Source organism: Grammomys surdaster, unplaced genomic scaffold (assembly GCF_004785775.1).
Source record: "Grammomys surdaster isolate TR1022 unplaced genomic scaffold, NIH_TR_1.0 126158, whole genome shotgun sequence".
NCBI lineage: Eukaryota > Metazoa > Chordata > Mammalia > Rodentia > Muridae > Grammomys > Grammomys surdaster.
The window spans coordinates 8593500-8611497 of record NW_021620966.1 but is presented as its reverse complement, the minus strand read 5'-3'; the positions used below and the strand labels follow the sequence as shown (position 1 = coordinate 8611497).

At 43.6% G+C, this 17998-nt stretch overlaps 1 protein-coding gene across 2 annotated transcripts; it reads left to right on the top strand.

Annotated features, from left to right (window-relative positions):
* The first annotated feature begins 6548 nt into the window (after window positions 1-6548).
* On the top strand, window positions 6549-11098 carry S1pr1 (sphingosine-1-phosphate receptor 1). Of its 2 annotated transcripts, none has more exons than XM_028757319.1 (2): window positions 6549-6887; window positions 8438-11098. In XM_028757319.1, exon 2 carries the CDS (start codon window positions 8604-8606, stop codon window positions 9750-9752), a length of 1149 nt encoding a protein of 382 aa, XP_028613152.1. In that variant the 5' UTR covers window positions 6549-6887; window positions 8438-8603; the 3' UTR covers window positions 9753-11098. The 2 variants fall into 2 exon arrangements, with proteins under 2 accessions (XP_028613152.1, XP_028613153.1); XM_028757320.1 differs by lacking the exon at window positions 6549-6887 and adding an exon at window positions 7731-7939.
* Window positions 11099-17998: the final 6900 nt, after the last annotated feature.

Genomic DNA, 17998 nt, shown 5'->3' with positions numbered 1-17998 from the left:
ATGGCAAGTATATAGGAAATTGAGCAAATAAACGAATACGCAGGGTCAGTAAAATGGCTCAGTGGGTTAAGGCACTTGCTGCCATGCTTAACCACCAGGGACCCAAGTGGTAGAAGGATGGAGCCAATTTTCCCATTTATTATCTGACCTCCACATACTCTCCCTGTGACACACACACACACACACACACACACACACACAGCTAACTACATATAATTTTTTAAAGGAAAAAAGAATATACAAAAAGTATATTTTGTACACATACATGGTGGTAGACATCCATGTTTACAGCAATTGGGAGTCTGAGGCAGGAGGACTGTTGTAAGCTTGGATGCTGGCCTGGGCTCTAAAGTAAGTATCAGGCCTGATAGAGCTGTATAACAAGTTATTTTTCACACAAAACCAAAAAAGCATATATCTTCTACTTGCCTGTGCGCTGAGTGTTTGTGAGGAAGGGGTAGGAAGATCAGCACTGTTGTAACAGATGATCTACAACCTGAATAATGGGAGGTCTAGAGATGAGCAGGATAAAAAGAAGACTAAATTAACAAAGAAACGAGTTCAGACAATGTTTAGAACTGAAAAGGTAAAAGGGGCTGGGGGAAAGTTATGCTATTCTGGAACACTGAGAAGAGAAGATCTCAAATCCACCAATAGACAAGAAGAAAGGTAGATATGTTACAGTCTGCATTCGGGAACCTTTACAACTAGAAATTAAAAGAGAAAAGAATGAAATTTTCAACTCTCAGGGGAATATATATATATATATCAGACATGTAGGATTTGGAACATTTACAACACAAACATTGTCTTTAAGAGTAAATTAGTCAACATTTCATCATGAAACATTTTTTAGAAACTTCAGCATGGCAAAAAAATCTGTAAATAACATTAAATATTAATAGTAAAATTATAGACATATAAACATAGGATTGATGGATTTTTCAACAGCCGTCAGAAGCATCAACAGGACGTGGAGAGCTGAGGACCAGAGAGAACCCAGGAAGAGGCTCTTTTTCACAAGGTAAGTACTCTTGGATGTTTTCTAAACGGTATGCACACATTGGCTAGACCGAAAATGATTTTGTCAAGGCCATAGACAAAACTCAATGGATGAAAGTACTTTCTGCTAAGTCTGACTAATGGGTTTGATCCCCAGGAATTACTTTGTTGCAGGGAGGCAACTGACTTCCTCAAGCTGACCGCTGACATCCATACACATGCCTTGGCATCAGTATCCTCCCCAACAACATGCACATAAAAAAAATGTAATAGAATGACTGTTCTAAAATCAGAAAGAAATGAATGAGAAGTTGGAAATGAGACCATGGCAGCAACATGAGATGTGAAGAAGCTTTCTGTAGTTGAGGTTGCCTGCCATAGGATGCCCTAAGTCTTAAAATGACTTAAAGAGGGCTGGAGAGATGGCTCAGAGGTTGAGCGCTGATTGCTCTTCCAGAGGCCCTGAGTTCAATTCCCAGCAACCACATGGTGGCTCACAACCAGCTGTAATGAGATCTGGTGCCCTCTTCTGACACACAGTTATATATGCAGGACACTGTGTATAAAATAAATACATCTTTTAAAAAATGATTTAAAGAGAAGAGCTATCACCCTCTATTTCTACACATGAGGGAACATCCTCAGGGAAGTTAATGGAGGTGCTATGGTTTGGCTCGCTGGCAGAGAGAAAGCCCTGAGTGTGAGCACAGCACAGTTTTGCTTACCACTATCTGATGATACAGTAAGTTAAAGGAAATTGTCCAAAGACATAGACATAGAGCTTAAAATTGGCAATAGGAAGGCTGAACCCAACTCTGTCTCCAGGGCCCCACTGTATTTATCTATGTAGCTTAGACTGTTGGCAAGCAAGAAGATATATAGTGGACCCTTTGATAAGCAGAAGAGATTGAGGTTTTGGTTTAAGAAAAACATAGATGTTGATATAACTTGAAGGTTAAAAGTCATAAGAAACCAATCTAGACATGTTGGCACATTCCCGTAACCCCAGCACTCAGGATGGAGGCAGGAGGCACATGTAAGATTCTGTATCAGAAGAAAAGAACACACACACAGACACACACAGACACACACAGACACACAGACACACACACACACACACACACACACACAGACAGAGAGAGACAGAGACAGAGAGACACAGACAGGGAGATAGGTAGAGACAGAGACAGAGAAACTAAAAATATCGGAAACCAAGCTGAGTCAGAGGTCTGGGGAGCAGGCTCATCGGTTAAGAGCACTTACTGCTCTTTCAGAGGACACAAGTTCTGTTCCCAGCACCCACGTGGGGCAGCTCAGGACATCCTGTACCTCCAGCCCCAGGATATCAGATGGCTTTCTCTGGCCTCCATGTGAACCCCTACATACACATAAATAAAACCAAAAATAAATCTTTGGGAAAAGAAATAACTAAAAACTGTTTACAAGAGGGAGGGAGCAATGGAGCTGGGTCCTAGAAAGCTCATGGGAGCCAGTGAGGTGATTGATATGGAAAGAATTTGCTTTTAAAGAGTAAAGTGGGTTTCACTTCTCAAGCAGGTGGAAAAGACATGCTGAGGGGCAGCTCTGTTATTGAGCTGGATCTCAGAGAGTCAGGAAGTGAGGTGATCATACAGCATTCTCTGTGAGAAGTGGGAGACTGGTTGTTTTCCAATGAATAAATGAGAAAGAGAGATGTTGTTCTTCCCTGGGTCTTCAGAGGCAGAACAAGTTAAAAATCAACTGGAATAAATAGAAAAGAGAGCAGTCAGAAATTAGCAAAGAGAAGGCATGGTTTACTCCCTTACGTTTGGTTCCCAGTGTTTTCTTATTTATCTATACTATATAGCTTAAGGATCATGTTCCATTTCATCTGACAACTCTTAAGAAAAAACACTGAAGGATAGGGAAGCCACTTTGAAATTAGAATCCTGGAGTAGAGCCACCTTAACAGGAACTGGACACAGCAGTTGTGCGTCCTTAAGTGTGTCCTTAGAAAGGTGATAATGTAGGGAGTGGCTTCCAGACAGAAAAAAGGTCAGACTTCTGGCCAGGAATTAGCTGGAGGGCATAGTTCTTAGCACTGTCTTCAAGGTGTGGGTCTTAAAGGGTGTGGGGCTAGAAACCTGGAATTTACCAGGAAGCTGTGTCTAGGAACAGCCTTGCTGGATTTTAGCATTTGCCCAACAGTCTTACACATTTTATATCCCAGAGATGTATGTTAATGGTGAACCAAATCATCATCTTCGAGACATCTGTGTTCTTTACAATACGTGGCCAGGCCTGCATGTTGTCCTCAGCACTGGTGTATGTACAACAGAAAAGATTTCACTCAAGTAATTTTTTGGTGTACTTGAGGTTTATCTCAGTGATTTGGTAGTGGTTATGATGCTACAGTCTGTCTATGGTCGTGTCTGACCTTAACCTACAAGCTTAATATGCCTGGAGCCCATTTTTCTTGTTTATACAATTAGAATAATAACAGTACCTAACTTGCAGACATTAAGCTGTAAGGATTAAAGGAATATATATGCACACACACACACACACACACACGATTTAGAATCTGATTATAATTACTGAAAGTACAAGTTTTCTTTAGGTCTGTAAGGTGGGCACTGAGAAGTGTCAGATAGCATTTATTAGGAGGTAGCTAAGTCGGTAGAGTACTTGCTTAGTTTGCATAAAGTCCTGGGTTCCATCCTCTGTACTGTTTAAACATAAAGCCTGGTGTGGTGGTGCATACCTATAATACCAACACTAGAAGTGGAAGCAGGAGCTTTAGAATCTGAGATTGTCTACGGTGAATATGAATGGATGTTATGGCCATCCTGGGCTACAGTAAGATTCTAATGCCTATAGTAATATAGACCTATATCTACATATGGGCAATATGGACTCTTGGTTGTCAACCTGACATCCAGAATCAGCTAAAACCCAAGCAGCTGGGCATGCCTGTGAGGGATTTTCTCGACAGGATCATTTGAAGGGAGAAGATCCACCCCAAATTTAGAGCACACCCTTTGGTGGCAGCCCTCCTAAAAGGACATGGAAGAAGGAAGATGACATGTAAGCAGGCTTTCTGCCTGCTCACCCTCACTCTAGCCGACAAGTTCATCTGTTCTGCTGCTGAGGCATCCCTTTACCACTACTAGGACCTACTTCTTCAGGACTCCAACGGAGGCTGACGAAGCATTCAGACTCACGAACAAGTGGTTACTAGATGCTTGGCCTTTCTGTCATGACATAGCCATTGTTAGACTAGCCAGTCAGACCACCATCAGTTCTGTTCCTTCATAGAACCCTGACTATACAATATGCTTATCTTTTCAGGGTTTTTTTCCCCCTTTATTCTTTTCGTTTGAGACAAGGTCTCACTATATAACCCTGGCTAGCCTGGATCTATCTATATAGACTAGTCTGGTTTCAGACTTACAAAAAAATCTGCCCTGCGCCTGCCTCTGGAATGCTGGGATTCAAGGCATTTGTCACCATGTGTAGCCTATCTTTTCTTTTCACAGTACTAGGAATTGAATCTAGGGTGTTGCACTTACTAATGAAACAGTCTACTTCTGTAATATACCCAAATCTTTGGTGTGTGTGTGTGTGTGTGTGTGTGTGAGTGTGATACAGTTTCAAGTATCCCAAGGTGGCCTCTAGCACACTATATGGCTGAGGATAACCTTGAACTCCTGATCCTCCTGCCTCTACAGATTCTGAGATTACAGACATCACTGTGCCTGGCTATTTGCGCATATCAGTGACATGGCTATATAGCTGAGTCCGATAGCCCAAGCTTGCGAGGCTCACTCCTCCCACATACAGACACACCGTATACATTAGTAACAGTTTTATGCATAGGTAAAGACAAGTACAATCAGAAGTACAAATGTAAGGAGTCCAAGTCCAGAAGTCTCCTCTGTTCAGGAAAGTAATTTGAGGTTTTAAACCGATTGACAGCATTTGAGCGTGCAGGCAAAACACCTTAGAGCTGGTGACCCAGCTCTGCCATAAACTACCGGGTAATCTACAGGTCTTTCAGGCTGAGGATTTCCACCATGGATAGAATGGCCCATGCTGCTCCATTGCTTCATGGAACAGTGTGCATCACATCTTGGGACAGCAAGGTGCACAGTCCCCCCCTTACAGACCTCATAAATTGTTGGTGGGAGGAGGGGAAGCAAATTCCTTGCTTCTGCACCACTGTGATAGACTTAAGTTATCTCTCCTCTTTCAAATGAACCAAGGCTCAAACTCTTTTCGGGGGAGACTGGGACTGGGTGGCTGTTCTCTTGGTCTCCATATTGTTTTGCAAAGTCTGTAGCTTGTGGGTAAGTAAGGTAGGGCTGTTGGTGAGTAGCGCTTCTAGGCAAATGTGAATTAACAGTTACTTTTTTTTTTTTTTTTTTTGCAAGCTCATAAAATCCCAGAAGGTAGGGGTCTGTTGTTTGTTCCTTCAGTCTCTCTTGAGTCATTCAGGTACAGGGTGTGTCTGTTAATTGAAACTGCACAGCAGAGGAAGTTTTGTGATCACATCTGCTCAGGGTGGGAAGGCAGTGCGAACAGGGGACTTGGGTGGAACCTCTTTTTAACAGTAAGACAGACAAGGCATAAAGGCCCCGAGTCTGCTACTCAGACAAATCTGACCAAGGCCTCTTCAGTCTAGTCTCAGTCTAGCATTATCTAGCAATAGAAAAATGTGGGCGAGGTGCGACTCCTGAGATTTGGGGGTCTCTTAGTTATCTTTCAAGTAGACAGGGAGAGAAGAGGCGTCCACCTTTTGCCCGGGGGCTGTAGGCGCTGGCTTGTGAAAAGCCAGGCAGCCCTTTCCCCTGTGGAAATTCCTGAACTGCTAGATTATTTAAATCTCTGAGGCCAGGGCAGCAGCCCACCTCCTCAAAGGCCTTTGCACTTCCCAGAATCTGGGGCACACCGCCTGGCTTTGCGCTCAGCTGAGTGAGGGGAACCCCCGCCCAACACCAAGCACAGCACTGGCCCACTTCACCGTGCACCCGGGGAAAGCCGCTTTCTGCCCACCAGACCGCAAGTTTCAAGGCTTCACCAGGATCTGAGTGGAGGGGGAGGAGGAGGAGGAGGAGGAGAACAGAAGCGTTTCAGAGCCTGGGGCTGCTCTCCTCCGACCTCTCTCGCAGTCCCTTCACAGGATCTCCTCCCTGTGGCGTGGCGGCGACTCTCTGGGCAGTGGCTCGGGTTTTCCCTGACCGCGTGGAAGTGGCCCCCAGGGCATCGGGGCCACTCGGGCTACACAGATCCTCAGGGCTGTGGGATCGGGGACCAGGGAGATCCCCTACGAGACGCAGGCTTGTTCTCTGTTCTCTTAAGATTTTCAACGAAGAAAAGTTTTCCCAGGGATCTCAAGCCTAGTTTCGGAGTCCTGTCCCGCGCTGGGGACTGCCGGTAGCTGGTTTGAGACGTGATTTGTGGATTAGAATTTAGGGGCTGCCAGGCTCCGCCCCTTCTCTTCTCCTCTTTCTGCTGGTTGGGGCGGAGGGGCTCCTATTCATTTCGTTTTATTTTAGTCACTCTGCCCCAGATCTTTCTGGGAGGCTGCTTCTTAGCAGCCTGGACCCGGAGGGGCCCCCTGCCGCTGGCAGAGGGCGGAGGAGTTAAAGGCATTAACCCCTCCCAGTCCCTTCCTAGAGGAGCCACCCAGCCTCGCCGGCAGGGCGCTCAGAGACTTGCAAAAGTGGTGCGGGCAGCGCAGGCAGAGCTGGCCATTGGAGTGCACCGCTGAGGAGGGAGGGGACCCCAGCTCAGGGAACTTTGCGAGTGAGCTGGTCGCCGTCAGTTGCCGACAGCAGCAAGATGCGGATCGCGCGGTGTAGACCCAGAGCCCTGCGGACGCAGCTTCGTCCGGCTTGAGAGAGGTAGGAGGTTGTGAGCCTCTCAGGCTTCGGCGCCGGCTGTAGGGCATCCAGGTGTCAAGAACGAACCTTTAAACCCGAACGAAACAAACAAAAACTTTGGGAAAAACAAAACAAACCCGGGCATCACCAGGATACCATGGAGCCCATCTTGACTAGCTTCTTCTTGGGGCACGGAGTTAATGAAGTTAGAAAAAGATTAATTTCCAAATTATAGAAACGGCTGGGGGAGGGCGTGCTGGAGAAGATATGGTTCATTAGAACGGAGAAAAGGGATGACGCTTATTTTTGGAAATCCTATAGTCAAAATTATCAGGCATCACGCCAATGATTTCCATTGCCTGAGAGTGGATTGTAGCATTGGAGTGGCGAAATGTGGTTTCAGAAGCTTTTGTCAGAATTGACTGCAATGTCTCTAGGGAGTCCCCCCCCCCATTTGTTATCGCGTTGATCAATTACCATGTAAACTTTAAAATACTTAATTAGTGCTTTGTGTCCAACTCAATTACTGCTGTGTGTCCATCTTTAAGAATTGCTAGTTCTGTGAAAGGAGGAGGCAATGTTGGGAGTATGGGGAGCCGATGAGGTGAAAACTGCCCCTGCAAATTTAACAGTACGTGTTTCTGGAAATTAATGTACCTGAAGTTAGAACAAAGTGACGTGCTTGTTTCGTTATGGCTAGCAGGGTGACTTTTGTGTGCATTCGAGTGCTGGCCAAAGTTAAACCTTTCTTAAGCAATCAGTTCATGTAGAAACGTCTAGGATTTGCTGCAATCTTTTAGGAGGGGCTCTCAATGAATACCTTTAAACCTAACAAAATTGACTTGTGGGGAGGTTGGGTGGGGTGGAGGAGTAAAGAAAAAAAATTTAAAAGAATAGGCAGTTGCTTCACGGAGGCGCCAAGCTTTCCTGTTTACTTCAAGGCCTGGCGGCCCACACTTCGCTTTACTCTCCGACTCGACCCTCAACACACCTGCTCCCAGGGAGTTATTAATAGAGCCCAGAAAATGACTTACTTGTCAAATGACCCTCCTACAAAGCTACTTTCTTGCATGGTAATGAGACTTCTGTGTGTGTGTGTCGGGCTTACGCATGTCTGCACGGCACCCAAAATTTGCAGTTGATGCCTTTGTGAAGAGAGGCCCTTGGGCTGGTGGTGAGCAAGCAGCTGACCTGGCGATCTCTTGAAGGAATCTCAGGGCTGGACACTGAACGTGGCAACGCCAGTGGTGTCGAAAACCAGAATGGGTGGCTCTTTTCCATTCCCATCTTGGTTGATTTAGTGACCCAAGGGAAGGTTTTGTCTACTCAGAGTCTGGTTAAATTTGTTTATTTGTTTTCTACCTTTCTAACTTCATTTCTCTTTAGTTTGTTTATTTTTGTTTTGTTACTAGAAATGATCATTTGAGTTAAAAAAAATAATCCTCCCTGTGCTCTGGCCAAGTTTCTTTAAAACAAATCAACAACAAAATTGGAGCAATGCCTTGCCTAGAATGAATTATGCTAGTGTGCTGGGCATTTTCCCTGACTCTTTTCTTTGTAACTTCTTTAAGGCTGCTGTTTCTCGGAGGCCTCTCCAGCCTGGAAAAGCTACATAAAAAAGCATTGGATTGCTCGCTGACCTGGCCCTGCTGTAACTGAAGGCCCGCTCAACCTCGCCCTCTAGCGTTTGTCTGGAGAAGTACCACCCCGGGTTCCTGGGGACACAGTGCAGCGGCTATGGTGTCCACCAGCGTCCCAGTGGTTAAGGCTCTCCGCAGCCCAGTCTCCGACTATGGCAACTATGATATCATAGTCCGGCATTACAACTACACAGGCAAGTTGAACATCGGTGTGGAGAAGGACCATGGCATTAAACTGACTTCAGTGGTGTTCATTCTCATCTGCTGCTTCATCATCTTAGAGAATATATTTGTCTTGCTAACTATTTGGAAAACCAAGAAGTTCCACCGGCCCATGTACTATTTCATAGGCAACCTAGCCCTCTCGGACCTATTAGCAGGAGTGGCTTACACAGCTAACCTGCTGTTGTCTGGGGCCACCACCTACAAGCTCACGCCTGCCCAGTGGTTTCTGCGGGAAGGGAGTATGTTTGTGGCTCTGTCTGCCTCAGTCTTCAGCCTCCTTGCCATCGCCATTGAGCGCTACATCACCATGCTGAAGATGAAACTACACAATGGGAGCAACAGCTCGCGTTCCTTTCTGCTGATCAGCGCCTGCTGGGTCATCTCCCTCATTCTGGGTGGCCTGCCCATCATGGGCTGGAACTGCATCAGCTCGCTGTCCAGCTGCTCCACCGTGCTCCCGCTCTACCACAAGCACTATATTCTCTTCTGCACCACCGTCTTCACTCTGCTCCTGCTTTCTATTGTCATCCTCTACTGCAGGATCTACTCCTTAGTCAGGACTCGAAGCCGCCGCCTGACCTTCCGCAAGAACATCTCCAAGGCCAGCCGCAGTTCTGAAAAGTCTCTGGCTTTGCTGAAGACGGTGATCATTGTCTTGAGTGTCTTCATTGCCTGCTGGGCCCCTCTCTTCATCCTGCTACTGTTAGATGTGGGTTGCAAGGCGAAGACCTGTGGCATCCTGTACAAAGCAGAGTACTTCCTGGTTCTGGCAGTGCTGAACTCAGGTACCAACCCCATCATCTACACTCTGACCAACAAGGAGATGCGCCGGGCCTTCATCCGGATCGTATCTTGTTGCAAATGCCCCAACGGAGACTCGGCTGGCAAATTCAAAAGGCCCATCATCCCAGGCATGGAATTTAGCCGCAGCAAATCAGACAACTCCTCCCACCCGCAAAAGGACGATGGGGACAACCCAGAGACCATTATGTCTTCTGGAAATGTTAATTCTTCTTCTTAAAACCGGAAGCTGTTGATACTTAGGAGAAGCATTCTGACTTGGTCACCCACTATCCCAGAATTTCAAAAATGTCTCTCGTTCTCCACTGCTGCAAGGAAGGAGCAACTGGGAGCCTGAGAGAGGGAGGGAAGGGAGAATGTGCGGCCTGGTGATACCATGATGTAGGTAGGTAGTAATTGTGAACAATGCACTGGGAAGGGTGGAGATCAGGTCTGGCCTGTAGCAGGTTTCCTGCCCCCGCCCCCGCCCCCCAATACCCTGGAGCTTTGATTTTGCACTGAGCCAAAGGTCTAGCATTGTCAAGCTCTCAAAGGGCTCACCTGGCCCTTCCTCAAAGACTAAGGTCCCAAGAGAAAGTGTCGTGACCTCTCACTGTAATGACAAAGTGAGTATGTGTCCTTTAGCTTGGATGGGTGATGTGCATGTCCCCACCCTCCGTTTCTTATCACCCTGTCTCCCCTTACCACACCTTCTTCATATTCTTTTACTCTATATCTTAACTGCCTGACCTTTGTTCATCAGAAGGAGGTCGTGGAGGGGTCTCTTTCTTGATTGTCTGTAGTCCGTAGACTGTTGACTGGGAAGGCTATTTGCTGAGGCCAAAGTTTCCATGTAAACTAGGATTTGGGATTTGGTAGGCCATCTTTAAGTTGAAAAGGTATTGTTGTTCATTCCTCACGGATTCCTTATTCCCACTACAACCACAACTGGCATGTGTTTGTAATGCGAATAACGAAGTCTACTTTATTTGAATTATATTGGCCAGGACCTTAGGTGATATTGGAAAAACAAAAACAAACAAACAAACAAACAAACAAAACTCCACCAGAATGAAATGAAATGTGAGAGTTAAGTTGTGCGAACCAAGAGCTGGTTTTCTTTCTCTAACCCATCTTTGGCACTTTTCTTGATGATTTCAGAGTGTTGTGTGATCCATTTCAACCAACTGGGGGATGGTTGTATTTTGTTTAAAAGAACAGTTGCTGGTTTTCGAATGTATTTGTTTATTTGAAGTCATCTTATTGAATTTCTTCCTAACTCATGTTAACACCATTGAATGTGTAGTTCTTAAGAAAGTGCTATCCTTTTGTGCCCAAAAAAGCATTACTTTAACTGACAGGGAACATCAGGAATTTATTTCAGCTGTCATTAGGTATTGATGGTGGGTGTAAATGTTACAGAGAATAAAAATATATTACTGTCTCTTTAGTATGGTTTTCAGTGCAATTAAACCAAGAAATGTCTTTTTTTAAAAAAAATAGTATTTAATAGGTTCCTGACTTTTGTGGATCATTTTGCACATAGCTTTATCAACTTTTAAACATTAATAAACTGATTTTTTTAAAGATTCTTTTGTGAAGAGAGATTTTTAAAAGAAAAACTTATTAACTGAGATACCTCTGGATTATGTGACTCTTTGGAATGAAAGGTGAAGCCCAATTTTAAAAAGTTAAAAAGAAGTTAAAAGCTTTTACCTCGATAAACTAAGGTATGAAAAAAAATGTGGTTTGTTTAGAAACCACTCTAGGTTTTTCAGGAAGAGAAACTTCAATAAATTAGCATCAGAGACACGTGGAGAATAAGAGAAAAACCATCAACCTTCCGAAGACCACAGCAAATCAATGTGACTGTTTCCATTTTAAAGTGCAGTGAGGCCAAACAAAAACAAGTGTGATAATCCACCCTAAAATAAAACTTCAGCCTTCTGGAGTTTAGCAATGGATTCTTACATCTATTTTAAATTTTGACTAAAATGATTGGTTCAAATGCCATAGCAAAAGCATACATACTTGGCCTTTTATCAACATACTAGAAAAGAGAAAACGTGGTTAATGGGAGATAATGTTAAATTAGCCAGTGCTTTGTAATTTCTCAGTTTGCCTATTCTTAAGACAAGGTCTCATGTGTTCTAGGCTTGCCTTATGCTTGCTCAGAAGAGGAATGTGAACCTTTGATCCTCCTGCTCCCTCCTCTTCTTCTTCAATGTTGAGCCCAGGTTTATGAGAGGCTAGGGATTGAACCCAGGTCCTTACACATGCTAGGCAAGCACTTTACTAACTGAGTTCCATCTCCAGCCTTTAAGTCCTCCCATTTTCTAGGACATCACCTTGGGTTCTTATGAGAACACTATGGGACTATGAGGTATCAGTTATAACAAGTAACCAGTAGAGTATAGGGTGGGTATTCACCCCCTCCCCCAAACACAGCTTTTAAACTTCCTCGGTTCTAGCCCATTTAACTGGTCCTTCTAAAATGAAAGCAACTGTGAAGAAAGGCATATAAAAGAAATTCGAACAGTTAACTCGGAGTTACCGCCATCTTTACTGTAGATTAAGTCAGCCAATTGCTACTTTTCAGAGTTTGTGTTTTCAAGTGTCATTGAATTTGCCCAGGACAGGACACAGTTGGGACATGAAGATAAACCTCACCTACTAGAGTAGATGTCATTTCTGGGTAAGGTTAACTGTGGGAAACAGAGTGTGTTCGCTAAGGAAACCTTAGGTCATAACCTCCAGCTTCCTGAAGGAAATGCCAAAAGTGCTCAGAAGACAAAGGGCTGGGAACAAATGCGAATGTCTCTATCCATCTGTCTGCTGGGGCGGAAGGGGTGACTTCATGTTCCACTCACTTCCTGAGGCTTTCGTTATAGAGCCAGGCATAATGGAAACGTGTGTCCATTTTGCTTCAGTGGATGATAAAGCTCTGCTTTTGGACTTATCTCCAAGCACAGGGTGACTCACGACATCGGAGCATATGGTGGCTCATTGGTGACAGGAGGTCAATCTTCTTGCCCACCTCTGAGTACAGCATCCTGTGGACGTGCTTTCTTCACAGCACCACCAGACAGTGGATGTTGTTGGGGAGAAAGTGGGGCAGTTGTAGATGTGTGGAAGCCCCAATTCTGGTTAAGACACAAAGGCAAAGGTGAAGGAATCTTTGGTTGTATCCCAACTATGTATATCCCACTATGTATATGTTAATATATATGTATATTTTAATTGAGTATACTCTAAGTAGTGAGAATGAGAAAATCACTCAGTGATCGAAAACACACACACACACACACACACACACACACGCACACACACACACGTACTCTCATCCTATCTCCACATATGTGCGTGAAGAGGCAGCTCAGTTGGCAGAGAGCTTTTCTTGCCTGCTGTGGGTTCTAGCCTCAGCAGATGTGGATGTGGCAGTAATCCCAGGAAGGTAAAGCAGAAGCTGTTCAGTTAAATATTGAGTTTGAAGCCATCCTAGGATATATGAGACCATGTCTGTTAAACAAAATAAAGCAAACGAACAAAGCAAAGCAAAACAAAACAAAACAAAAACACAATACAAAGCTTGAAGTAGTCTTATTCAGGAGAAGTGAGGCACATAAAAGCACTTAATGTATTTGTGTAAAAATCAATTAGTTCTAAGTATCAGGAAAGCTACAAAATGACATTACATAGTATTTGATCCCCAGCATTCAATTGTAACATCACAGAACACTATCCAGGGCTGTTGAAATGGCTTAGGAGGTAAAGGTGTTTGCCACACAAATGCAGAGGCTTCAATTCTGTCCCCAGAAGCCCTTTAATAACAGAAATTGGAGCTGGAGCAGGGAGTGGTGGTTAAAGCTTGTAATACTAGGAAATGAGAAGCTGAGGCAGGAGGATAAAGAACTCAAGACCAGCTTTGGCCAAGTGACAAATTGGAGGCCAATCTAGGTTATGAGACTGTCTTAAAACACTAGAGCTACTACTACCAGTTCTTGCAATATTGTTAGGAATTTAGAAGCTTTAGTGCAAGTTATGAATTCAACTATCCATGCTCATTAGACACTATAACCTATTGAGTAATATCGGCGCTTCGTCTGTAATGTCTAGAATCCCTATTTTTCCCTCCAATGTAAAACGTTTGCTTATAAAAGTCATCATTTTAGTCCATTTGAAATTATGCTGACTTCTCAGGACAGTGCCTGTTTTAATAAACTGTCCAAAGCCAGGTGGTGGTGGCGTACACCTTCAACCTCAGCATTCTCAGATGGCAGAAAAAAATGGATCTCTTTTGAGTTTGAGGCTAGCCTGGTCTCCAGAATGAGTTCCAGGACCACCAGAGCTACAAAGAAAAACCTTGTCTGAAAAATAAGCAAACAAACAGACAGTTCAAGGTCAACTAAACAAAGGAACCTGTCCAATGCACATCATAGCACTTCCAGGACTGCCCTTTCTTAGGCTTTGGACCCTTTGTACCTACGTTCTTTATATCACTAAAGTTGTTCACTTCTAAGCATCTGTTTGGAGCTGCTACTCAGAAAGGAAAAGTTCCATGATGGATGTTCCTGGGGAATGCTATAAAATGAGGACTTGCTGATACAGTAACTCTCAGTAGTAGCAATCCCATGTTTAATGGAAAGTAGGCTATAGTACCAGAGAGGCTATTTTAAAGCATTCTATGAATAGAATTTCTAAAGACCTTCTCAGTAGTCACTGGCTTTGTAGCTGGGGCACATTTACACTCCTAGGACTCTGGAAGCTTAAACAGGAGGATTGTTGGGAGTTCCTGTTCTCATTTTTTTTAAAAAATAAATACAAGCAAACAACCAACCAACCAAGCAAATTCCTCCCCACCCCCTCAAATCAAAAACAAAAAGTCATTGGTTCAAAAACTAATCTCTAGCTAGAAAGTGTTATAATAAACATGGTAAGAATTTGCAATGAATTTTTGTAGTTTGTATGTAATGTTATTGTTTTTATATAACTAATTAATTACTTTTATTTTTTTGAGACAGGATCTCATAGTGCCAAAGCTGGCAAACTTATTCTGAATTTGAGGCAAACACCATCACACCTGGCTCTAAAATTCTGTTTTTTGGGTCAGGGTATCATATAGTCCAGGCTGGCCTCAAATTACTTGAAGATGAGCATGAACGTATTATGACTTTGCCTTGAGTGATCAAGTTCCAAGATTACAGGTGAGTGCTACCACACCCAGTTTACACAGTTCTGGATGCAGAACCCAGGACTTCCTGTGTGCTCTAGGGACACACAGGGAGAGGCACTCTATCAACTGAGCTGTATTCTTTTTTTCTTTTTTAGATGACTCATTCCTTTCTTCTGATCTGTGGTGTTTTCCAAGGGCACCTAATTAATTTTATCAAACTAAATTTGATTGCATTTATTTTTAGAGTTGAGTTGTTTGCATTTTTCCCTGAATAGTTTCTAAATACACTGAGGGAGGAATTATAACGAACCAAAACCAAAAGAAAGCTTCACAGATTCGAAATATCCTTTCCAATGGTAAGTAGTGTTGGTGGGGCTCGTGAGTGTGTGTGTGCATGTGTGCATGCGTGCATACTTGTGTGTGTGTATGTGTGTGTGTGTATGTGTGTGTTAAGATAGGGTCTCATTCTGCAGTCCAGGCTGCCCTTGAATTTACTGTAATCCCCTTGCCTCAGCTTTCTGAGAAACAGGAGACAGGAGTGAATTGCCCTGCCCAGCACAGTAAGTTCTTGAAGATGAGAAAACATAACAAGTTGCACCATCTCCCCCATGCATCCTCCCTACCTATTTTGATGTGCTTCACATCATACAAGGAAAAGGACTCCATAGAGCCATCTGCACACAGCTTTGCTTTTAATTCTGTGGTAGCTGAATCTAGAATCATCTTTCAGAGCATTCCAGGAAACAAGACATAGGCAGGTAAAAAAACATTCATGTTTGTCTATAATGTCTACTTTTAAAAAGACTTCAAAACAAAATAAAAAAGAGAAGAACGTCAAAAGAGCTGGGAAGAGAAGATGGAGATAGCTGTGTTGGAACTATGGTTCATTCAGTTGGTTCAGTCTGGTCTGCTTCACAGTCCTTGATGAGAGCTAGGACTGAGAGCAGTGCTGGTCCATGAGGGAAACACGTCTCTGAATACACCCTATCCTCAATTCCTGTGCTTGCTTCTTGACTGTAGATTGCCATGGTTCCTAGTTCTCCTTTTTCATTCCATTGACCTCTCCAAGATTATCACTCAGATTTAGCTCTGTGCATAGGCAGAAGCAACAGCCTGATGTGGGTGTGGATCTGAGGTTTAGAAATGACTGTGTTGTATTTTATTGTGGCTCCTCCATATGCTTAGCCAGCAGCTTCCTTGATGACAGCCAGCACATGAGGAATACTGCCCACTTACTACTAATTCTTTAAACAGTTTCTGTGAATCTCAAACCCATTATGTCGAGCAAAACCAAATACAGACAACAAGCCAATCTTATACTACATAAGCCCCTAAAGTGAAATTTGGAAGAAAGCAGAACTGGGACTGGAGAGATGAATCACTGTTTAACAGTGCTCCCTGTTCTTGCAGAGGATCTGAGTTGCGTTCTCAGCACCCGCGTAAGGTTTTCTACAACCCTCTGTAGTACCAATTTCAGGGGGTTCAACACTTCTGGCCTCTGCTGAACTTACACTCCCATACACATATATGCACTCATATTATTAAAGATCATAAAGTGTATCTCTTTAAAAAAGGAAAGGAAAACCAATTTATAGAGATCAAAAGAACACAGACCAAAGCAGAGGAAGAGGAAATAGTTCCAGGTTGTTATGAATGTTCTATATTATATGTTTTTCTTTAAAGAGCATTGATTATTCAGATGGATATATGTGCCTAAATTTATCCAACTATATTCTAAAGACAAATGAAAGTTTTAAAAATCCAAAACAGCAGGCTTCCGCTTATAAGTACAATGGCAGTAAAGGGTCCTCTTTTGGAAATTCTGGGAAGATTCCACAGAGTCCAAGAGAATGTGGCAGACGGCCCAGAGTATCCCACAGAAGAGCATGTGATCTCTTTGTATTTATCTCATGCTCCAGAAACAAACCGTTAAAATACTAAATAATCGTGACCCACTGGTACTCATTTGCTTCTATAGGGCGAGAAAATGCCTTAGCTTCTCTGGGTGTTATCCCTGGAGAATCCGTGTGTGGAAAGAGTCTAAGGGTACAATGAGACTTTCACAATAAAAATTCATTGGCATTCAGAACTCATTCTTATGAACTCATGAAGGGTTGTAAGCATTCTTAAGAAGAACACAATTTAAACAATTTCTATAAATGTAAAAGCCGATAAGGCTTTGACTGGTTAGGATGCTGAAGTATATTAGTATAGGAAACACACAACCATGGCCACATGAGCAAACCTATACAAAGCTTTCAGTCAGGTTAGGGCAACTTCCTGGGCATTATCTCTGCATAGGTAGAAGTAATGGTCGAAGATTTAAAGGGTAGGGGAAGACAGCACTGAGACCAGATATGTTGCCTGCTTATGCACAGCTCTGTCTGAGACCTTCAGCCAGCTCTAGGTGTAGTAGGCCAGAGGTGACATGCTTCAGGTGTTCCACAGGTCCTGTGACAGGCAGATTAGATATTAATCAGAACTAGAAACAGGAAAGTGGGAGAAATGCTGCCTGGTCTACAAGGAGATGGGGCAGGCAGTGAGCTGCTTACTTATCTGTTTCCTGTAGAGGAATCAAAGCCATGATGTAACTGACCTTCCTGCCCCCATGTCTTCACAACTCCTCACTGTCCACTCTCCTGCCCAATTAGCTGGAATGCCTGCTCTGGGTTGTGTGTTGTGCTATGGGAAAATGACAAGTACGGTTCTTGCCTTTCTAGTATGTACAAGGTCTATTTTTTTTTTTCTGTTCTGGTGCATTAGTGGCCTCTTCCTTTTGAAGTTAAGGGATGATGAGATGGCAAGAAATGCTTCTTTTTTTGTTGTTGTTGTTTTTCTTTCAGGAATGTATTCAGTGTCCTATACTTCCTCCAATTCCTCCAATGATTTTAGCTTTTCTGCAGTACTCACTTAAACACTTAAACCGGACAGGCAAATTAGGTCCAACTACGTCATGATTAGGCTAGGTATGGTGACTCATGCTGTAATACCAGCACTTAGGAAACCAGGACAGAAAGCAGCTTGGGTTACACCATGAATCCTCCAGACCAGCCTGGGCTACTGGGTGAGAACCTGTCTTTGAAAAACAAATGAAAGGCAGACTGTATCTACAGCTCAGCAGGTAGAGATTCTTGCTAAGTGAACCTGGGGGTCTGGGTTGGATTCTTAGCTCCTATGTCAAAGTAGAAAGTTCTCTCCACTGACTCCATAGCATCTGACCTCCATGGCATGAGTGCCCACAGAGAAAACACATTAATAAACAAGAGTAACAACAGAGTGTAAGCCAGGCAAAGCATGCTTCATGCTGACAGCTT

Bases quoted from the DNA above. Each gene is read 5' to 3' on its own strand.
- S1pr1 (XM_028757319.1), top strand. From the start codon at position 8,604: ATGGTGTCCACCAGCGTCCCAGTGGTTAAGGCTCTCCGCAGCCCAGTC.